Source organism: Leptosomus discolor, chromosome 6 (genome assembly GCF_034619465.1).
Source record: "Leptosomus discolor isolate bLepDis1 chromosome 6, bLepDis1.hap2, whole genome shotgun sequence".
Taxonomy (NCBI): Eukaryota; Metazoa; Chordata; class Aves; order Leptosomiformes; family Leptosomidae; genus Leptosomus; species Leptosomus discolor.
Genome location: NC_141396.1, coordinates 23,927,345 through 23,950,829, shown reverse-complemented (window position 1 = coordinate 23,950,829; position 23,485 = coordinate 23,927,345). Strand labels below are relative to the sequence as shown.

At 44.9% G+C, this 23,485-nt stretch overlaps 1 protein-coding gene across 4 annotated transcripts in view; it reads right to left on the bottom strand.

Annotated features, from left to right (window-relative positions):
- Positions 1 to 2,125: 2,125 nt before the first annotated feature.
- The window catches only part of ZSWIM8 (zinc finger SWIM-type containing 8), a 65,027-nt gene continuing 43,667 nt past the window's right edge, over positions 2,126 to 23,485 (bottom strand). For 2 of the 4 annotated variants that reach the window (XM_086466395.1, XM_086466397.1), the window contains 17 exons: positions 21,128 to 22,136; positions 20,196 to 20,327; positions 19,068 to 19,247; positions 17,580 to 17,763; positions 16,911 to 17,009; positions 15,873 to 15,997; positions 14,321 to 14,552; positions 13,540 to 13,692; positions 12,544 to 12,766; positions 12,063 to 12,352; positions 11,079 to 11,302; positions 10,308 to 10,790; positions 9,529 to 9,697; positions 7,048 to 7,221; positions 5,521 to 5,640; positions 4,414 to 4,592; positions 2,126 to 3,148 (listed from right to left, as the gene is read on the bottom strand). In XM_086466395.1, coding sequence (XP_086322521.1) covers positions 2,945 to 3,148; positions 4,414 to 4,592; positions 5,521 to 5,640; positions 7,048 to 7,221; positions 9,529 to 9,697; positions 10,308 to 10,790; positions 11,079 to 11,302; positions 12,063 to 12,352; positions 12,544 to 12,766; positions 13,540 to 13,692; positions 14,321 to 14,552; positions 15,873 to 15,997; positions 16,911 to 17,009; positions 17,580 to 17,763; positions 19,068 to 19,247; positions 20,196 to 20,327; positions 21,128 to 22,136 — 4,180 coding nt within the window. In that variant the 3' untranslated portion in view covers positions 2,126 to 2,944. Of the gene's footprint in view, positions 3,149 to 4,413; positions 4,593 to 5,520; positions 5,641 to 7,047; positions 7,222 to 9,504; positions 9,698 to 10,307; positions 10,791 to 11,078; positions 11,303 to 12,062; positions 12,353 to 12,543; positions 12,767 to 13,539; positions 13,693 to 14,320; positions 14,553 to 15,872; positions 15,998 to 16,910; positions 17,010 to 17,579; positions 17,764 to 19,067; positions 19,248 to 20,195; positions 20,328 to 21,127; positions 22,137 to 23,485 lie in introns of all 4 variants that reach the window. The other 2 variants (XM_009947319.2, XM_009947320.2) reach the window with 2 other exon arrangements.

The window sequence follows — 23,485 nt, the reverse complement described above, 5'->3', positions numbered from 1 at the left end:
CTGGAATAACTAATAAGACTGCACTGAGTAATAAGTTTTCTGCTTTAACAGTAGATAAATGTTTCTGGGGCCACCAGGGCTCATCTCAACTCTTACAAAAGAAAAATACCTCAAGAACCTCTCAGCCACATGGCAACAAAAAACATTGTTGTCTCCTTTCTTGCTTCCTTTCTCCTGTCCTTGCTCAGATATATTTCCATGGGATACATCTCAGGAACAACAACAGATTAACAGATGCAGAGATCCAGGACTGAAAGTGTGTTCTGGGAGACCTGAATAAACGAGTGTGCAGCACCTCCACACAGCTCCCATCTCCATCTGCTCACTCTGAGGAATTTTTTCAGAGGAAAAGACTGGGAACTTCTGAAACTACCAGCCTGTGCCTCATACCACTGAGCTGCTTGTTCAGTCAATGTCAGCATGTGTTGAGATTCCCTGGCTCTTGCTCTGTTTGGGCTCTGCAGCTGCTGGAAGACAACTCTGACAGGGTCTGTCATATGGAAGCACTGCAATCTGTATGAGGACCGGAATGGGTAAAATAACCCAAGAAAGTTTTGAGCACAGTGAAAGATAACAGGCATTGCGATTTCTCTTCTCTTCCAGCCTTTGTGGGGACAACGCAGAAGGAAAGCGAGTACACTTCCAGATAAAGCCCATTCTAACCTCACGGTAAGCAGCTCCACTGTGTTTTCCCAAAACAAAGATACTGGTGACAATGCTCTCGCGCTCCTGGTGTTTTTTAATTATAGGAGTCTGAAAACTTGCCTGCTCAGGGTCTAAGCACAGTCTTTTAACAGATACCACAGATAAGGCTCTGCCATTTCATTTCCGTAGTCAGTCCAAATCCTCAAGGCAGTAACAGTCACTTCTACTCCTGGTATTTAACACATTCAGCTCTTCTGCCCATTTCCTTTCTGCTTCTTTCCTTTTAGAAGATGCTCCCTTCTCTTCCCTTAATTTTCTCCTATAAGCAGTAGAAAGGAAAATATTAGGCTTTATTAGAAAACTCATTTTTCTCTAAACTCCTTTCCCAGTTCTGAATGTGCAAGAACCAGAGAACACAGAAAGTGCTCCAAGAACCCCAGCCTTCCAGGCATCAGCACTCTCCTTTCAAACCCAGTTTTGCCCAGTAACAGGCAGCTCAGTAACACAGAGCTTAGTTTAAAAACCACAAAACTTAACACGTTCTTATGAACATCAGCATTTATAATTAGCACGTAACTAGACACCTTAAGGGGAATACAAGGTGCTTAAGGAGATCTTAAATAGTTACTGTTGCACAATAAGAACTAGAGGAACCCCAGTCACGCTCTCTGGCCTGTGCAGTGCACAAAGTCAAACCAAAGGAGCCTGTTCATCTGTTTTGCCCTTTGCCGATGAGTGAGATTGTTTATTTTTCAACAGTATTATTGAAAATATCAAATACAAACAGGCATATATTTCTAGCTCGCAGAAACTAAAAGCTCTCCATTGTCATTGGCTAAATCCAAGTAAGAAGCAAAATACATTACCACTGAGAAACTGGATTTTTAATATCCATCAATCATCTGACTCCCAGCTTTAAAAGCCCTGAAATTTATGAGCCTATATGCTTTAAATTTCCTTGGCATAAAAATAAAACCTTTTAAAATTAATTTTCTGCAATGCTGTCCCTATCGGATATCTGGCACAGTCCACCAAACATCTCTGTAAGTGCAGAGGAGCAGACCACTAGCCCTCTTTAACAATTACATCAAGGGTGAGCAGCTACTGTTTTGCACGATACTCTGGAAATACAAAGCCCTGCATTACCACGCAATATCATTGGTGTCGAGACCAGAAAAGGAACCTGGCGGCTGGCAGACACGTAGACAGAACATCCCAGGCTTACCACCAACTCCCCTGACACCCATCAACAACACAGTCTGCACATACCTCAGCCTCTACAGAACATCACTCTGAGAGCACTACCAGGCAAGAACCCTTTGGCTAACAGCTTGTGTGAAAACTCTGGCCACCTGGCTTGTGCTGGACTGCTGTTCCCCAAGGCAGGGCAGCTATCTACCAGGGCTCACAGGAGCTCCCATCGACACACAGCTGGCCATCTCTGTCAGACTGTCAACATCATAGCAGAGAGGAGAGAGAGTCAGTCTAAGAAAACGAGTGTTTAATCAGGAAACGAGAAGAGACAGGGATAAGAAACCGATTACAGGAGAGTAATACCCCAGCCAAAAGAAACACGATTGTACAATTCGGAACAACCAGGATCAAAACATCCTATGAGCCAGCAGTGCCCAGTGAGGGACACTCCTGAGAAAGAGCCCAAGCGCTTCTGGAAGTCACCAGGCAGCTCAGCGCAGTCATGGACTCTTGACTGCCCAAGCTCCAGCCTCTGCCCTCAGCAGCTGCTGCAGAAAGCCGCAGAGGTGGCCCTGGCCCTGCTACTCCAGCCTCAGCTTCTCTCAACAGGAGGTGCTGAAAGGAATGGAGGGAGCACTGGCTGTGCACAGCAGTCCCAGCCTCTCCCAACAGGAGATGGTGTGTGGTGTAAGAGAAGCCCATACAAAAAAAAGTTTACATATTTATAAATGCCAAAATAAATATTTAAGACAGAATCCCCCACCTCTCTAACACGTGCGTAATCACACTGCAAACTGCTCGCAGGACAGCCTCCAAGGGCTCAGGGAAAAAAGCAGTGACTACACCACAGGGCAGCCAACTTCCTTCTCGTTTTCTGATGCTTCTGGAGCCTGCAGCCCACTGAGAAGGAGGAGGAAGAGCGAGCAAAGCAGAGCGCCAACACGCAACAGTGCTGGAGAGGAATGTCATGGTATAAATACATCAGATCAGTGGTTTCCAACAAGTTAAAACTAAAATAAAAAAGACACCAGAAGGAAGGATGGTGTAAATGGAACTACAACTACATGGGGCAAAAGGTTGTGTGTCCGTGGAGCTCCACCTGCTGTCACGGCGAGAAGGTGGTCATTTCCAGAGAGACCCTTTGCCACAGCTCCTTTGTCTGCTTGCTGCGCTTTAGGTTCTGGAGAACATCATTAAACTGCATCATGCCCATGGGAGTCAGGCAGAAGGCGCTTCTGGCGCTGCGGATGGCATTCACAAAGTCATCGTAGTCAGCTGGAGTGAGATGGATCAGCCGATGATGGATGTACTGGATTGGAACAGGGAAAGAGCCTTAAGGTATTTGCTCATCACCGTCGTGCTGGTGACACTCAGAGAAGAACTCAAGAGCTCCCAGGGTGATACATCACATGATCCTGTTACCCCACGAGAGGTCCCAGGACTCAGAGGCTCTGACAGAGGAGAGCTAGCTCAAGAGACAGCAGTGCCATCTCCCACATCCTAACATAGCCAAGGCGAGTGTCCCCTCAGAGCACCAAAATGCACCACGCAGCATCAGCAGGTGTTCTCTCCTTCATGAGCATCACATTATCCCACAGCACAGCTAACGCTCTACTGCACCACCCACCAGCACCTAACCCTCCCACCATTCACTCTGCAGGTTATAAATGGGGACCCAGCACGTTCACTGGACATCTCCTTTGCTAAGGGCTATGGAAGGAGTAAGGCTTACACTAAGTTGATGCAAAATATCTCTAGGCTTAGCACTGTCGCTTCCATCAGCTTCTCAGCTAAGGCCCCAAAAACTGCAGGTCCAGCTTTTGAGAAATCCATTTCTCTACTGTAGCTCAGAAAAAGAGGTTAAGTGAAGAAGCTGTCATTTCTCAAAAACATCACCTAGGTGATAGGACAACTAATCCAACCTGGATAGTAAGACTACAGAATCATCCTTCTGGTCATTTATTCAAGAGAACTAGGTACATTTGGGGCATCCTTTAAAACAGTTTACACTGTTTTAAGGAAGCCACAGCTCTGGTACTCCAGCTGGCTTACTGAAACGCAATTGCCCCGGTTTCAATAAATCCTGAGGTGTCATCCATATTGGCTGACCAAGCCACTTCCACTAGTAGCACCAACACTGACACACCAGACAGCCATGCCAGGGCTTCATGACAAGAGGAAAACAGGCTACAAACAAGGGAAGAAAAAAAAAGATAGGCTAGAAAGGGAGGTGGACAGGGGGCTTGAAAACATAGCAAAGAGAAAGTACAGAAGTTAAATGTAGGAAGAAAGAGGAGAAGGAACACAAAACCATCTCATCCTTTGTGGTGAGCAGAGGAGGTGAGAAGTCTTGGAAGATGCAGTACCATGAGGTCCTTTGTATGCAGCCTCCATACAGGCAAGCAATGCCTATTCTAGTCTCTGCTGAGGGAGAGGCATGCATCAGGCAACGGACCAGGTCAGCTACCAGTACCCAAGGCCCCTTCCCATCTGTACACACACGCAGAGGCAGTACCTGCAAGGCAGGCAATGGCCTGGCAGCTTTGACAGGCAAGATGACAGGCTACACATTACCTGCATGTAAGCCTGCTGGCACCTCTGCACCAGCTGGTGGAAGGCTGGGGTGCGCAGGTGGTTGTGCACATGGGCAGGGTTGAGCCTCTGTAGAGCTTCCATGATGATCTCCTGTAGCACAAAAGGGCTCAGCACCCCCTTGGCTGCACCAACGCAGAACTGATGCACATAGTTTACACCTACACAGGAAGAAGTCAGAACAACAGCGTTAAGGCAAGAGACACACAAGAAATTAAGTACTTCCCAGCTAGAACCTGGATTTGAAGCACCTTCTTCTCACTGTAATGTATCCTCCAGCAGGCTTAGGCGAGATAGTCTAGCAAACTCATGGGGACAAGAGATCATCCCGATACATTCACCAGGTCTGAGCAGAGACCAGGTGCCACCTCAGTCACTGATATTCCCAGTTCATCTGTCTTTAAAAAGGGATACAAAAGCAAATTGATGTGGCAAGGTAACTACAGAGTCAAGGGTACACTGCACCTCCTCCCATCGCTTCTTGCCTACCCATCTAGGCAGCACCTGCAGCCCCAGCACTCAGGTCTTAGGGAGGCTGGAGAGATAGTCAAGTGGAGCTCCCTCAGCAGCAGAAGCCATGCCTCTAGACAGGCTGTTTGCAGAGGGTTTCTTTTTAAGTTCTTAGTGCTGATTAAATAATTTTAAAAAAATGCTGACAAAAAAAGATTCAAGATCAAAGTGGAAGTAAAACCAAAAACCAAACAATTGGTGGTTTTAGCACCTATTGCTATTCAAGGTCTTCACAGAAGGTGCAAATATACATAAGAAAGAGGAAAAACTACAAGATAGAGGAAAGGGAAAAGAAAAAGTTGTTTTTATAGAATGGAAAAGATACAAGGTCCGAGCCCTGTCCAACCCCATGCACTTCATCCAGTGCCTCAAAATTCAACAGCATGCCTACAGAACCCAGAAATGGGTCAACGACTGCCTGGATGAAAGAGCAGCAGCGACCTTCTGAAACATTCTCAGAAATGGGATTAGGTATCAGGCTCACCCAGTCTTTGAAGTTTCACTCTTTGGAGTTTTTTCCCCACCATGGTCCAAATCCCAGCAAGTGGATTTCTGCTGAAGTACTGCTCTGAGCCTTACCTAACTTTGCAGCTAACCCAAGGAGCCATTTTACATCCTCTGTGTAGGGTGGGCTGCGGGAGAAGTTGTTGGGATGGTCGTTGTGAGCTCTTCGGCCAAGCATCTCCAGAGCCAGCATCCCTGTGAGAAAGGGGCAGCCAGAGTCAAGCAGCACTTCTGCCCAGTAAGACTTAGTCTAGCACTTCACTCACTACAACACAACCTGATTGGCCTGCCCTTCCTGCAAAAAGTCCAGAGGGAAACAAACGGCCCATCTTGGAGCCTGCCACCACAAGAAGTACATGCAAGAACATCTGAATCTGCTGCTCCAGGCTGGGAAATCCACACAGAAATCACACCTCACTAGAGCTGCAAAGAGACACTCCACTAGCATCTACAGCAGGGTCAAGCAGATAGCCCCAAAGGCTGCACTGCAAGAGGCATCCTGAAAGCAATGCATTTGCTCCGGATTTTGGAACGGAGAAGCCACCCAAATCAACTTACTCAGCTGCAAAGACAACAGGCCAACACTGAGCTGCAGTATTGTCAATCTGCAAACACTTCACTTATTCCATTACAGTTCTTTACACAAATCCTCCCATTTAAAAAATTTTAAAATACCAACAGGCAGCTATGTCTTGATCTTCCAGGCTCTCTTCTCCACCTCCACTTCTCTGTTATTCAGGTTATTAAATGCCTTTCACGGCTTACCACTTACCACTGTCATGCTTCCAATGACATTCGCACCCCTTTCTGGCTAACAAGTACCTTCTCTAGCTTTCCACAAAAAAACCCTCAAGCAACCTTTAGATAGCCTTCCTTCCATTTTCTTGCTGTTTCTTTTCATTTGCTGCCCTGATCTGGCTTTGCTTATCTTAGAGGCTTCCTTCCCCCTCCCCAAGTATCCACTGGGTTGGACCATGAGTACATACAAGTAGCTTTCTGCAACCTAAGCTCAGTCAGAAACCCCAAGACTGATATCCTTGTATCAACAGAAGTTCAGACACTGTATTTCCTCATAACCAGTGTGACTAGGAAAGAATGCTGTTACATACGCACTCTCCACAAAATATAAGTTCCCTCCAGGTCAGTCTTCTACAACCTATCAGGAAAGGACAGGGCACATCCCTCTGTGCCTCTGAAGAAGACTCAGCTGATATTATTAAACTAGAAGTGTGCCTTCACCATCCATGAGCGGCAGGAGCTGAATGCCATTTTTTCACATAGTCACAACTTGCACAATCACATCCTCAGAGCCCTATCCAGACCTTTATGTACACCTGCTGAAAGGCAAGACTCTTCCCAGCTCTAACCCACTTAGCATTCTCTTCTACCCTGATGGCTCTCAACAGCAACTCTTCAATCTTCTATTGCTTTGTCTCCATTTTTAGCCTCCACATATGATCATGAACTGCCTTTGCCCACGTAGCTAAGATGCCATCACCCCCAACAGGTGCAGTAGTAAATTGCCAAATGACAGTGAAAACCTGCAGCCCTGCCCTGAATCCCTCTCAAAGGGGCCATAGAAACCCACTTGGCTGTCCTTACCAACTCGGTATGCAGAGTGGAGATAGTGCAGACCCTGGGGGCTCACAGGCTGACTGTGCTGCTCATCCTCGGCAGGAAAACCCCCTGTAACAAGGGAGTTGGGCTGTGAGGACAGAGTTGTCAAGGAAGCCCCCTGAATCGCTGGGAACGTTGATCCTGCATGGACACTTCCTACTGAAGAGAGCAAAACAGCAGCATTAGGACCCATCACCAGCCTAAAAGAAGGTTTACTTGGGCCATCATCTCCCTCATCTGACCACCCCCTGCCAACATAGTGTTCTGTTCCCCTAAACGGAACAATACAGCAACCAAAAACCACAGACTTACAACTGAAATACAGTGGCCTAGGAATATCTCTGTTTTGTTTGCAAGTAGGGCCTGAAGGGGGTCAGTTACATCCTTGTCCATCTCTTTTGCAGTGTACCATGAACACACACATCATCCATGTTTTACATGCAAACAGGTGGGTTGACTCAAAGGTCTTTGCTATTATTAAATGACACATCTGGTTCTGATTTCTTGTCCAAGGAAAACACGTGTGTATGTCTACACCTCATGAGAAACTGCTGAGGAAAATCATTGAGCATTATTTCACTCAAAGATCCAACATTGTGAGGCTCCTCCACTTCTGTTGTAAGACAGCTATGACTCCATTCAGCTACCATGTGGAAAGCTTGCCTCTAATCCATCCTTGGAAAGAATAGCCATTGCATACACTAGCAGCACATATCAACAGTAAAAACAGCAAGAAAATTTCAGAAGCTGTCACCTTCAGAAACTAAACTAGTGTGGGCAAAATCAATGGAAATCACAGGAAAATCCATTACACTGTATCACCTAAACTTGTACAGACAGCAGGTAACACTGAGCCAGTAAGCTGTACTCTGACAACAGACTCAAATTTATCTAATTTTCCCTCTCAAGAAAGGTATGGAGAGGAAAAAGCAAGGTTTGCCTGAGCATTTCAGAGACACCATTAGGTGCATGCGCATTGTTACCCTTATTTCACAGCTTTTCTGTGGTGCTACTACACTAGCTTAGGCAATGCTCCAAGTTCCAATTTCTCCTCTTCCCCTGCCACCTCCAGCTTTTTGTTCGTTTGTTTGTTTGTTTTAAATGTTTACTAGTGAATAGTTGAATACCTGAGAACAATGTGTCTCCCAGGAAAGATCTGTCTGACCTTCTCAACCAATCAGACACACAGTGCCAAACAACCCACAAAGCAAGGCAAAATCCATGCTGCATTTGAAGCCTGGCCAAGGACAATAACCTGCAAGAATGAGCCAAATGGTTGCCAGAGCTCAAGCGTCACCACGTGACTATGTACTCCAGGAACAGTGAAACAGTATTTCAAGAACTGAAAACAGAAGTTTATGTAAGCCATAAACAACGGCAACTGGAAAGGTTGGGGTTGTTTTTTCCTTTCATTATTTTAAGTGCTCTAGGACAAGTTAGCAGTTCTGAAAGATTCATAACTCTTTGGAGGAGTACAGAAATGGTTCTCACAATTAAGAGTCACAGCATCAGCCCAGGACTAAGGCTGTCAGCAAAGGATACTCTTCAGATCCTGAGGCCTTCAGGACTACTCTATCTGCTTTTGTGGTGGCTTTTTGGCATCAAAATGCAAGATAAAAATAACTGAAAATATTCCCCTGATAATCTGGATATGAAGGAAGCCAACACAGCTCTTAAGTGTTTTCCCACCTACCAGTCTTCTAGCACCTGGTGAATACTGATAAGCAAATGTATAAACAGGCAAACATTACAGCCTCTCCAGTGAGGGAATAACAGAGCTTGGGTCAATCACGACCCACTGGTGCAAAGCCCCACAGCATGTCCACAATTCAGTCAACATCTGCTGTGCCAGTGCTGCACACTACATGATGGGTCTTCGCCACCACTCTAACACCAACACAACATTTGAGCAATCATTCAGATTGCCACGGACACGATCCTGCCAAAACATCTGTCCTCTTTACAGAAGTTCCACATTTTGGGTACAGGCTGCCTCCAGTCCCTTCAAGCAGGAGACATTTATTAGCGCTAGTGTAGCAAAAGTCTGCCTGCTGCCTGCTTCTTGCACTCTCTATTCATCTGACCCAAAGGAACTACAAGAGCCTGCTCATGACAAGCTATGCTCACCTTGCCCAAAGGAGAAGGGGAATAAAGCTCTAGTAAGTTAGAAGTCAGCAAGGCCAGGAGGGCTCCAAACACGCTCCAGTCTGAGAGGCCAAAATAATTTCATACTGGAAATTCAGCTAAACACAAATTAAAGAACCACTAGCTGAATCAGGCCCCCTTATGAATTCCAGTACCCCTGAGCATGTGCATCTTTAGGAGGGAGTGAATTTGGCCAGAACCTTCAGTGCAAGAACCCTGGTTCCACCTGTGGTCAATGAGGAGCAGGACTTGACTGGGTTACACCTAGGAGGCACGGTAAATAAACCTATGCTACACGCAGCCCAGAGCTGTACCACTTACTCGCTACGTTGGAAGACAGTGACAGCCCTGTCTCACTGTGATAGGGATGCACTGCAATCTGCGTCATGGATGGGACGGGCACACCAGGGAACGACACTGCTGTAGCTGCCAATGATGGTGTTGTTACTGAATAAGGGTACTGCGCTCCTATGAATGCTGGATGGACACCCTAAAACAAAAGATAAGTAACAGTCACGTCTACTTCATCTGACTGTTTAGAAGTAGTCCAAAGCATGACGTCCCCACACAAGCCCCAGAGCATGGGAAGTCAAATCTGACAAGGAGGAGCAAAAGCACAGGAAGAAGCAGCACAGAAGCTACCTTGCACCACATGACCATTACATCTGCTTGCTACTCCTCCTTTTAGATCTAATCAGTTTGCAAAAGGCCACCCCAAAAACTTTCAAATACAGACAGAGGTTAAAATCACTTTAATTTAGTTTTCCATCTGTAGTCTCCATTTAGCCTTCAAGCTCTCAAGATGACAAGCTTTCTGTCTAGTGCCTTCTGAAAAACTATACAGAAATAAAAATTAAAAACTACTGATGTATTATATTTTATATTCTCTCGAGACTTTAAATGCACACAAGAAGGCTCCTTAATATGCAAAAGCTGAGCTGGGGAGCCAAAGTAAGTATCCTAAGTCAGCAAGTAAGTGAGAGCAGAAGCTAGCTCTCAAGCCATGGCAGGTCTGAGCCCCATGCTCTCCCCCAGTGTACTCCCTCTAGAAGCAGCCACACAAAGTCACCATAAATTAACAAGGCACAGGCAAAACTCACCTGCGGATATGCTGAGCCAGGGACCGGGAAGACAGCTGGGCGCGGCATGTGCTGGATAGTGTGTCCAATATACTGGGGATTACAGGGGATGTGAGTCTGAAGGGTGGTGTAAGGGTGGAGACCCTGCGTGTGTGTATGTGCCATTGCTGGCCCTGCCATTGTGTGCTGCTGGTACATGGTTGACCCCACAGAGATCACCGGCATGACTGTTGCTGCTGCGGTTACTGCAGCTGCCACTGTTACAGTGGTCGGCTCAGAGGTCACCCGGTTGTCTGCCAACCCACGCGCTGCTTCCGAGGCAGCCCTTGCACCACTGGCACTGCAGCCAGTGGCACCTTCTCTCTGTGCTGGGGTCCCACCAACAGTCTGTTCATAAAGCCAGTACCACTGGTGAGCTACTTCAAAAAGGACTTCTGGGTAGACACCACCTCCTTTGGCTGCCTCTTCTACTGCCATACAGGCCTTTTCCAGCATCAGATTGTCCTGAGGGCAGTGAAAGAAAAGCAGAAGTGAAGAACACAAAACCAGAAACACAGAAAGGCAAAACTACAACAGAAGAAAAGTATAAGGCACTCTAAAATGGCTGACGCTATGGAGAGCAGACAAATCACAACTATGCATCAGAATAACCAGAGTTATTCATAAAACATAAGAAATCCACAGAACCAAGATTAAGGCTGTCCAGTGGCAGAAGAGCCAATCCTGCAAGTAACAGCATGTCCCTGACACTAGAAATCAGCTTATGCTAGCCAGCCCCCATGTGATGCTCACCTGTTCCTTACACTGCACCAGAGCCCTCTGGATCTCATTTGGATTCAGGGCATGGGCATGGGGCAGGCAGCTGAGTGCCAGTTCAGCAGCTGCCCTCACCATGTTGGAGTCTCTGGCCCGTGAAGCTCTGTCTGCCAATGATGCCACCTCTGGGGGAGTCAGATGTCCGTCCCAACACTCTACCAAGATGTTCAAGGCTGCACTACCAATCTCCATGGCCTGTCCTAAGGGGAAGAGAGAAGACTCTCATACCACTGTATGCCCAGCGCAGTTCCAGTCAGCTTTCCCTCCACAGGAGGTGCACTCATGACTTCCTTCAGAAGCAGTGACAGAGCCCAGTTGCTCCCCTTAGGCTTCAAGTCAAATTTAAGCTCTTCCTCCCAAAACACAGGACAGGCAACAGCCCTCAACAAGCAAGCAATGAGGGAGGGTACCATTATCAACGTTAAGCTAAAGATGCATTTGAGGCAGCTCACTGCTGGAACTTGCTATAGCTGATTTTAGTACCCACAAACCATAGCCTGGACGGTCACTTTACTTCCATCATGTCAGGAAAACATGACTTTTCAAGGGTGTGTTTTTCAGGCTCTAGAAGCCATGTGGATAGAAAGCAGGTAGTAGATCTGGGTGCAAAGAGAAAGAGGAGGAAAGTGAAATGCTGAACACAGCCAAAGAGCATGTTCAGACTTGACAAACATCCATCTCTTCAGCAGACTCCCGAAGGAGAAGTTAAGACCAGTCTCTGTGTTAGAAGTGCTCTATGGCTTTGAAGACTGAAGCATGTTGCAGTACAAACAAGAAACAGGTCACAAGAACTTTCCAGGCCAAAGCAATCACCAATCACTGGTGCCTAGCTTCTACTGCCAGCTGCGCCAGTAGCTTACACGGCTACCACAGCACATAAGCATCACCATTTGGGGGAATAAGCTTGCCCCCCCCCCTTCCTGCCGAAAAGTAAGCTTCCCAATAAAGATGTGCTGTAACCTGTGATCCAAGAGACATGGGAGGAGTAAGTTCGAGAGAGCCAGTTGGGAGACACAAAGTTGTGCAGCCCTAGCGCATACAGCCCAATCTCGAAGGCGCAGAGGTGAAGGTTGCGGTGTGGTCCCTGGTGCCCACCACTGGAGGAAGGGTGGGTGAAGATAGAGGTACTGCTGTTTCCACCTGCTTTGATAAGGACTGTCTTGGCCAATTCAAAGTAGAAGTGAGCAGCTGCCTCTGAGGGCTGGTTTGGGACATGAGGAGCATGGCTCTCCAGCCGCCTCCCTTTATACCTAGAAGAAAGAGGAACATTTCAGACAGCAAAAAGCACCCCAAGTTCACTAGCTGGAGTGCAGAGTTCCTGTCTTTAGGGTCCAGAGGAATCCAAGCAAACTCTCCCAAGGAAATACTTCCTGATGCACACACGCTAGCCCCCCAACATCAGGCCTGGAGGTTGCCTCTGTGCATTGGTATTATTCATTACCTGCCAACTTCCACAGTCTTTGCACGGGCTCCCCCACTGGCTCTCCTACTGCCACTGGAAGAGGAAGATCCCAGTGAATCACTTGAAGAACTGCTGATGCTGTCACTGTCTTGTCCTCTGCCCCAGGAAGTTGTTGCCCATCCTCCACGTAGCGGACGCCGACTGAGCGTTGGAGAACTGTCAGAGGTGGTTTCGGGAGCACTGCTGTCAATACTAGCCATGCCTACAGCGAACACAGTTATGTCACCAGGGTTGGTAAATGTCATGTGGGTAGGTAAACTCCTACCCACATCACCTACAGTCCCAACTAAGATCAGTCATGTCAGTGACAGTCAGCCTTACAGCAGCCAGGCATTCAACTTCACAAAGCAAGAAAGATTAGTCAGTTTGTTCACAGATATCAGCATCATTTTGCAGTTCTCAGATTAAAAGCGGAAGAGTCCAAGAACAATGTACCTTTATTTCCCCCTTCACATCATCCCAGCCCCTCACTCCATCTACCAATCTTTGTGGCAGAGTATAACAACAAGCAGCAAATATACATACAAAGGCAAGTTCCACAGATTGTATGAGTATGAAGAAAACCCTTCTGGTACATGCTGCATAATTTACACAAAGGTTCTTCACATCCTCAGCCTCCACCTTATATTCTTCCCAAGAGAAGTGTAGAGAGGCAGTAGCTCCTCTGAATTTGTTTCTGGACCCAGGAGCACAGTGCTCCGCTCCCAGAGTCCAGTAATCATTCAGATCCAGGTATCTAATCCATCACCCAAAACATATCTGGTGTGAGAAAGGAACGGTAACTTGCCATACAGAAGGGGGCAGGAAATCTGTGGAGCAAAACCATTTCTCCATGCCAAACACCTGAGACACAATCAACTGCCTCTATAGAACAGGAAAGGCTGACAAATGGAATGAAAGAGCAAGGGAATTGCCAAAATCCCAGCAGGCTGCCTAGTATAGCACTAGATGCTGTATGAACTAGTCCGTTCCCACCTGTGTGTTTCTTCTTCTGCCTGACAGGCGAACCCCAGCATCTCCCATTGTATCCACCTCGGTTGCCAAGGGCCAGACGACTGGGGACCTTTCCCTCTTGTTTCAAAACAGTGGCCTCTGCAGGTGGCTCACAGGGGGACCTCTGAGAGCTCTCTGCATAAACAGGACAGTGACAAGGTAAACATTATGATTTATTTCTGTATCTCTAAAACCAGATGTGGCCATTTAAATGATAAAAATACCAAAAGCTGCAGGTTTTTTATAAAATGAGTCCTATTTATGAGCAGGATTATCTCAGTTTTCTTTCAGTAATAAGCACATCATCTGATACTAGGCCAACAACATTTAAGCTTAATGACTCAAGATTTGGAAAATTTGCTGCATCTACGAAAAAGTTTTAAAACAAAAAGTGCTCCAGCAACCCTGACCTTATTGCAATCATCCTCGGCTAGTATTGATCTCTTTGGGAAGAGTTAAGAGAGCACTTGCTTTCCACCAAATGCTGCTGTATGTGATGTTTGCCACCAAAGTGGAGTCATAGCCTGAAGAAAATCATGTTTATCTCTAACACCCTTCAGCAATCTTATTTATCTTGCACGAAGGTATCTTGACTCAGTGTGTAACTTTTTTTAAATCCTCCACCTCTGTGATACAAACATAAAAGATGTTTTATGTTAACTGGTTACACAACTGGCTCAAGATGTATGGGCTCAAAAATGTACAGTTCCAGTTTTGCACTGATAACGGAGTTTCAGCATAGCCCTTACAAAGCACCTCTTACCCTGTGCACTCTTCTCCACAAAGTTCTCAGGACTGCTCTGGACTGCAGTGCTTACAGCAGCTTGCTGAGTAACAGAAGTCCCTGGAAGCTGCTGGATAGCTGCAGTGGACTGGGCAGCATGTTTGGAAGGAGATTTTTGATTTGCTACTGTAGGCTTGCTGGATGAGTAGAAGGAACTCAGAGTCTGTGGTTTGTGAGTTTGACTCTCTCTGTCCAGGAGTTTGTCTAATATCTTCAACAGCAAGGAAAAAGGAAAAAAAAAAAAAAAAAGGAAGGAAAAAAAAAGGAAAGAAGAGCTTAGCAGAGGGTAAGAGAACAGACATTGCACTAAGACATACAGAGAAAGTACCAAATCAGCTTCCTGATGGACAACAAATTCCATTTGTTGTAGAAAAAAAGAAAATGCTCATTCTCTAGAAAGTAGATATTGTCTTCCTGCACTGAAGATCAGCAATGCACAGTTGGGAGCCCTGTGGTCTGCATTACTGAGGAAGCAAAGATTCATTGATACTCAGTAATACCCCCATTTTCACCCAAATAACTACTGGCTTTACTTGAAAAGCACCCAAAACTCACAATAAATAAGTAATTCTGTTACATCAAGGACGGAATGGAGGACTCTATATTTAGTTCTGCCATTAGATGTTCTTGTCTAAGTCGCCAAAATTCTGTGCTCACCATTAAAAAAAATTCCATCATACAATTATTGAGAAAACGGCAAAGCCACTAGAGAAACTCCCTTCTACCAGCCTACGATAACACTGTCTTGTCCTTATTTGTTACAGAATTATGGAACAACGCATGACCACATTTTATGGGTTTGTCCATTTCTACTGTTCATTCTCCACACGAAATGAACACTGCGCGCATGACAGAGCATTTATTTGCAGATGACAGATATCACAGTGTCCCTGTTAGTCCCCAGAGAATAGTATAGCAAAAGCGCTTCTCCTTTAGAAGACAGAAAGACACTAACAACATTCTTGCTGGGTAGAAGGGTTTCTGAATATAAAAAAATCAATAAAACCTTTCCTGAAGCTTCAGCAGGTTTTGTTGTGGGGTTTTTTTTCCTCCTTTGGGGTGGAGTGGCACAGTTTTACTATCTCTGTTGCATGGGAAATTAAGGCACAGGTGGACTGAACTAGTATATCAAAGACGTGAGAGGTTAAGAAACAAAGGCTTTGCTAGATATACTGTTCTGCAAGCCAACGTCTCTGCAGTGAAATAGAATCAATCCCCAGACCACACACACAAAGCACACTGAAAACCCCTGGACAAAGGACTTGTTTTAGCAGGTAAGCAAAAGCATTAAAAGCAGTGAGAATGCATCTCCCAGCTGGACCTTAAGAAACTCACGGAAAGAGTTTCCAGGACAATGCACACTGCACAATCAGATTTTGAATCAGTGGAAGAATATAAAAACCAAACATAGCTTGTAAATTACCAGTACATGACACAGAAACTTATGCTCACTGGCAAAACTACCAAATCCATCAAAACCCAAACATGGTTTGCTCTGCACTTCCTTCTCCTCTTTTAAAGGGAAACTTACCTTCTTCAGCTTAGACTGATCATCCTTGTAAGTGATCATCAGGGCTAGTGCCAGATCCCCTTTCTCCCTTCGGGTGCCTTCACACAACAGAGGATGTTCTGCTTCACTGACAGTTGTTTTCATGCCTGCAGGCCAGAAAAGAGGAGACAGAAGACAAGTGAGCCCATGGGACTGCACTATACCCTGAGCACTATCTATATCTCAGACTAATTTACTCACCTCACTGTCACAGGCAAAAGATTCCCCCACCCCCCAATTTTTCTGTTAACTTCAGAAATAGGTCACGAATAAACAGGAGCTGCTGTCTGTCCCCAGAATATTAAGCTTAAGTAACAACTGTCAGAACAACCAGATCCTAATATGCCACGGGAAAAGAGTCCAGGCAAGCCCACAACTCCTTCCTGAAACAAATTTTTCCAGTTTCTACAGATGCTACAAGCCAGCATTCCCACACCATAAAGAGCTCCTCTTCCTTCTTTCGGAGATGAGGCAACAGAGGACAGGCCTTGTTTAATCTATTCTATTCCTTTTTGCATGCTGCTTTAAAACAGGCATACAGTATTGTCAACATAATATATACAATCACTGCTTTGTTGCTGAAGCTGATAAATTAGGCAAGAATCCATTCTTATGTTAAGATCCGGAATTACATGATAATGCTTGAGAGTACTTCTACCAGTCTTTCACTATCATTGTCTAACCTCTTCTGAAATGATTGCCTTTTGTTCTCTGAAATTGTCCATCTCCGTTAAAGCCCAGGCAATACATCTTCCATGACAAAAGAGCGAGAAGAAAGCTAAAATTCATATTACTACTTAACATTCAGTTCCTGTTCTGTAGCCCCCTTCCATTTTTCACAGCTCTGCAAAGGCACCTCAATCCTGGCATGCAGAATCCTTCTGCATCTAGTTCTGACAAACCATGCAAACGCTTTCATTTCTGCAGCAAACTGGAATGAACTACTAACTCTCACCATCTAAAATGAGGCAGGATGGAGAACATGGATGAAGAAAGACTTTTCTTGTAAAAGATTCTTACCAAGAGCAGCAACAGCTGCCTCAAAACCAAGCTCTTCGTCTCCAGGCATTTCATTATTCCAATTACGGCTTGGGGGTCTAGAGCCTGTAGGAGAAACCACTGAAAGAAGACAACAGAATTAGTGCTCAGCTTTCAAAACTAGGACCTCAAGGCAAAAAACATTTCTGAGAGCTTTCTGATTTTGCAGAGGTTCCTATGGTCCTATTCTTAGCCTTATACCAGTTTCAATACCACTGCACTGTCTTGGGGATTTTTCCCCTTTCCCTTTCTAAACTCAGAAGGCTCTAAACCAGCCAGGCATATTACCACATCAGTCTTCTAATCCCAGGTTGTTGTGTTCTATTTTAAATACCAGATTTATACCAGCTGCCTCTGAATATAAGCAGCATAAGAGCAGAAAAGTCTATCATTTTTAAGTATTTTACAAACACAGAATGCTGAAATGTGGTAAGTTTGCAGTTGTTTTCAAATGTAAGCAGAAGGAGAGAGATGGTTCCGTTTGGGCACGAAGTACCTCTAAAGCAACACGGAGGATAGATGCAAGTAACAGCTTGCAAAGAATCAAGATTAGGTCATTCTTATATGGAACACAGTTTCTCATTGAAAACCCCTCAAGATGCAGCATCTCAGAACATGCCCTCCACACACTCGAGCCAATGCAGACAGTACCTGGAGTGCACAGGACATCAAATATAAAGCTAGCCAACATCAGAGGCAGGACAGGACGGTAATCGCATAGTGTCCCCTCTCGCAGTTCTTCAGCTCTTCCTCGAATAGTGTTCATCTCATTAGTGCCCAAGGGAATCTTCTTCAAGAGTGCTACAATCTCAGACTCCTGATATGCCAGCTTCACCTGATAGTATCCACGAGGAAACAGAAGAAGCTGTCATCAGCACAGGCCCTGGTGGCAGTGGACCATTTTTCCCTATACATCAAGTACAGCAATAGCTTTTATGGGATCATTAATTTATAGCAGCTCTTAGCACCCTAGCCACATTTACCATTCTCTCCACAATGAACACAGATTTTCAAATCTAATACAAGTCTTGCCTCATATTTATACACATTTTTTTTTCTACTCAAATTACCACTCTTGAGCTGCATACAGGAAAAAAAAGTACCTCAGCTTTCATAAGAACATCAGGAGAAGCATTGGACCAGATAAGTCAGTGGAAAACGTGATTACTTTTAACTGTGGGAAGGAAGGATGCTATGTTAGGTAATATACCCATTCAAGACAACAGAGACTAACAGAAGAATGGGCATGGAGTGGCAGCACACATGCCACCAGGATGAAGTCCATTACATTTCACTACTCTGTGCCATTCCTGAATTCTCTCCATTCTTAACATGTGAAAGTGATTTTTCAGGTAGCAAGTGACTGCCAATCTCACAACCTTCTAATCAGACCATAAAAAGTACAGATAATTAGTGTAACAAGTGTAGCTGGTGGGTGGATACCTAGCAACAATACACGTCTCCAGGGTCTGCACAGCCCTGCAGTGAAAAGCAAGGCGGCTGCAAATCACACAGACAAGGTCTTAATTTGATGCTCCTTTTTTCTAAACAGAAAGCCTAATAGTAATCAAGCAGTATCCAAAATAATATGCCAGCACAGTGCACGCACTCACTTGCCAACAATGAGATATCAGCATGAACAGCAGTTTTCAAACATGTAAGAATTGCACCAATTCACCATGAGGAATATGTCTCAAACTATTTCACCAATGCAAATATGGGCAATTCCATTTACAAATGGCTTTATTTTCCCCAGATTAGCCAAGCAAACTGGAAACATATTTAATATAAGACATAAGCTGTGCTAATAAAATAATATATTCATTAATTTTTTTTTTACTCATTTAAATACTTCCAAGCCCATAGTTTCATGTGAAATCAAACACTTGTTGGCACATTTGAGCTTCCTATCAATGAAGGTAATGCCAGATGCAGTGATACTTCTAAAGATTTTTCTATCAGATCAATGAGTGCTAACGGGATATGCATCCAATTCATTTAGTCCCACTGCAATCAGTTTTAAGGAAACATATAAAAGCATAACCAAACTTCAGGAGTTGAAACAGAAACCACATGAGCAAAAGCATTCAAGCAGAACAGTCTTGCTTATGGATACTGCCTTTTTGAGATGTTTCATACCTCCAGAGCCTTTGTAGACGCAGGTGGTCTCTGCAGCTCTAGAGCAAACATTCCTATTTGGAAGGCCAGGTTGTGGTACTCCAGCCGCTCACTCAACACAGTCAGCAAGAAAGCAGCTTTAGACAAGGTGTTGGTTGCCATCCATGTCTGCTTGCTGGTTGACACCTTGTTCTTTTTGCCCTGTTTGAGGAGGAATTTGTCATAAGACACTTTCCTAAACATCCCAAATGATTCTATGCTTGTCCTCCTACCCTTTGCAATAATTACTAGACAGGACAAAGAATAAAACACATTTAAATTTTATTCCCTTTGCTGAGGAATCACAAATCCCAGTGGTTACTGATGAACATCATTATTTCACCTATCTCACCCCAGCACAACACAGTGGAAGAGGTGGCCTGTTGATAGGACATACGTCCACCATTGGACTGATGCTGTGCAGTCAGATGTTGCATGTCTGTCTGTCCCTTCCAAGAGAACTCTTCCATACAACAAACACTGCTTAGTGCCACTACAAGTGATTTTCCAGAAGTTTATGCTTATTTCTTTCCTTCCAACCCTCTTATTCCAAAACAGCGAAACTTCTACCATTTCCAGTGGTGCACATTATGAAACGGGAGACTAAGGTTGTGGAAAGAATCACAAGAAACAAGGTCACCTGCACAGAGCTGCACAAAAGTCAAGACTTCTTATGGCTGCTATATAATCTCATAGCACACAGTAGCAGGTATCTTTTAAACAAAACATCCTTTGAAGCTGAAGTTAAATAGGGTGTTTTGTTCAATTGATTTAAATAGATTCCTAAAGGAGCTGCAGCTTTTAACAGACAAACAGAGCCTCTCTCTGAAGCATAACAACAAGTGAAGAAGCTTTTAACTAAATTTGAGTTTCTGAAGACTCCAAGTAGTGCTGAATGGCCTCTTATTTTCTTTCTCCCTTTTATTCACCCTCACACACAGTGATCAGGAACATTAATGACATCCAGAGAAGTTCAACCCAGAAGAAGCATCAGTGAAGGGCCCTAAATCACACCAAACGAGAAACGCCTGGGAATGCTGTTTTATCCATTCCACATATTCCTCCTAACTTACTCTCTATCCCCAAACCTAGACAAGCTCTCTTCTCTACCTTAGTTGGTGGCTGCTCCACTTTGAGATCTGGAGGGTTGGCCAGTAGGTCCCTGGCGAGCTCTACGGTTAAGCGGCATGCTTCATTACTGTATCCATGTGCATACAGGGCCTCTGCGCAGGCAAACAGGATCTGCAAGAAAGAACAGATGATCATATTCAAACCACACTCGCCCAGGCTGGAGCTAGCCTGCTCAAACCACTCATCACAAAGACTCTGCAAACACAATTCACAACTAACTTCAGCAGCAGGTGTTCTCAGAGTCCTCCTTGCTTGGACCTTCACCACCATCCCTTTAAGCACTCCCCTAAAACACCTTTTCTTCCATGATTAAGTCCCATCCTCCCTCCAAGTGCTATAAGAGATCAGAGAATAACTCAAAAAAAACCCCTAAAACCCAAAACTGACTGACTGCAACTATTTCCACGTATCTATATTTCAGCTGCTTGCTCATGCAGGTGCAAGCTCTACACATATTTTGAGGTTATTACAGGAATGTGACACAGTCTATTTAGATTGTCTCTGGCCTTCCAGAGAATTTCCACTTACGTGGTTGGATTTAAATTTTTCCTGCTGGGCATGTCTCGGTCTTACTTATTTTTAATTTCAGCTCAAATTTGCCATTTTCGAGAGTGAGACTAGGTAAAAAGCACACACTGTTTTGCCTACATTCGTAAATTGTGGAGTGCAAGATGGGACACACTTGAAGTTAGCACAGAAACAGGGAGTCAAGCCTACGGGAAACAGACGTGTGATACCACCGCATTAAGACTCTAGACACCTTATGATACAATGGGTTATGACAACTTTATTATAAAGCACTTGATTTAACAATGTATTAGGTTAAGCGTGACTGCTAGGAGGGTGGCAAGACCACAATGTATACATTACATAAAACTGCAAAACAGTGTTTTGAACTAGATTCAGCTCACCTCCATCCGGTTCTCCTGCTCCAGAGGCTTTATACCAGCAAATATATCCTGCTCCTCTTCATTTCCCCCTTCAGCTTTGTCATCATCTTCCTTGGCTACCTCTTGTGGATTCAAATAGTATACCTGGTAATCGTCTTCCTCTTCTCCATCATCCCCACCCCCCACTGCACCATTCTCTCCCATTTCCTCTGGCTTCAGGCTCACACCACCACTGTTCTCATCTGCGGAAGGCAGGTCGTCATCACCACTACCCATTTCTCCCACAGGATCCTTGGGTGATTTCTTGGCCATGGAACTGCTCCTGACACTCGGCTCAGGTCCCTCAGAGAAGTACACCCCACCATCCTCCTCGAAGGTGTCCCTGTAGCTCCTGCTCAGTGGGCTTTCTGTAAAACTAAATGTGTTGCTGGCTTCTGCCCCCAGAGCCAAGCTGCTGTCATCCAGGCTCATCTCCGCCAAGTCTGGCTCCAGAGAACTGTCTTCACTGCTCATACGGCGTTTCCCACTATGTTTACTGGTCAAGCCTTTGCTCACTGGCAACTTTGCTTTGCCCACTGCAGTCTTATATACAGCTTTATCACCTTCTGCTGAAAGTCGTCTCAGAACCCTCTGCGGCGTTTCAGAGACGACTTTCCGCTTCCCAGTAAGTTCCTTTGGACGAACTGCAGGCTCCTGGGGAGAGGGACGCAGCCTGTCCCCAGGCTGCAGACATAGTCCCCCAGGTTCCTGTCCATGTGTTCTACCAGCCTCACAGGCAGTTTCTGCACACTGCAACCGGCAGCTCCTCTGCTGTATGGCCTTTACCCAACAAAATGAGTTCTTCTTGTCAGTGCTGCTATATGTGATACCAGGAATGGGATAAGCTTCCTCCCAGTTGAAGTAACAGGCTTCCACAGCTGGCTTGAAGCCCTGGAAGAGCTTCTCCAGTGATTTCTTGTGCTGACCTCTCTTAACATTGTCTATGACTTTCAGCTGCCACTGCCTGAGCTGTGAGCAAAGGTCCCTGCGCCTAAGAGAAACATAAGAGGATAGGTTAGAAAGTAGACACAAAATACACCTGTGACAAACCACCTCAACCCAAAGAACACCTCCTCCTTTCGGTTGGAAACATCTTCTGCTAGGCTATGTATAGACAGCATTAGTAAGAAGACCAGCTAAAAAAAGGAAACAGGTATATCAACAACCAAGTCCTTGACAGGTCCATGATACAGAAATAAATTGTGAACAGTACCAACATGAAAGCATGATACAAACTGGGAGGTTTAAAATTAAATACTGTCTGCCCTGTTTGTGTATCTACCCTAAACAAGGTATTAGTGATTGAGTCTCAGCGGTCTGAGATCAGTAAGTGCCGTGGGGAACTGCTCTTGGAAACATTCATAAAACAGTCTGCAGCAGCTATGAAACAGTCCTGTGAACAACTCCAGCCAAGATAGTCACAAGTACAATCTAAACAGCCTACCCAGGGAAGCACAATGTCAGACAGGACCACCTAATCTACCTCCCAGGCACTTACCTCTTTACCCTGATATGCCTACCTAGAGCCCAATAATTTAATTTAGGTTTTAGCAGGCTGTCCTCAGGAGACTAAACTGTTGCAAGCCATAGGCACAGAAGAAGCAAGACAAAAATAACTGATGTTCAAATAACTCTTGAGGAAGAAGCAAGCTGGTAAGGTTATATAGACTCAAACAATATGGCAGTTAGTCCCATGCCCTGTAATACCATGGGAAGCACAAAGCATTTCTGCATTTTCCAGCTCCAAATCTCATGTAGGGTCTAAGCATATGAACAAGATAGTCTACACTGATTACACATTTGGGTGATCTAATTAAAGAAGAGGAAAAGACATTTCTAGAAATGGCACCAAGTGTCTCAATCAACTGCCATCTTGCTTCTGCCACAGATTTCAGAGATCTGAAGTACAAGCCAAACACTTCTATCCTCTCAGATTTTCTATCAAAAGCAAAAGAACAACAACAAAAAAAATTAAATCAAAACGGGGTGACTATTTAGGTGCAAAGTGTATTAGGACAAAAGGGGCTAAACAAAACAGATTGCTTCTATTTGTCCACTAAAGAAATTAATTAACAAGAGAGTAGACTGGTAGGGCTTAATCAAGGACAGAGTTTTCAGAAATAAAAAGAAGTGGGAACTACTCAGGAAAGGTAACTAAGGATGAGAGCCTACAATGAATTAGGAAGGAGGTAACAAGGCTCCTTATGATTCACTGGAAAGAACAGCAACGGTAGGTAGAAGAGGGTTCTTCTCGGTGACTATTCAAATGCCAAGAGAATAGGTAACTGAGCAGGAGCATTTCAATTATGCACAAGCTCAAGCAGGAGATCTGAGCAAATC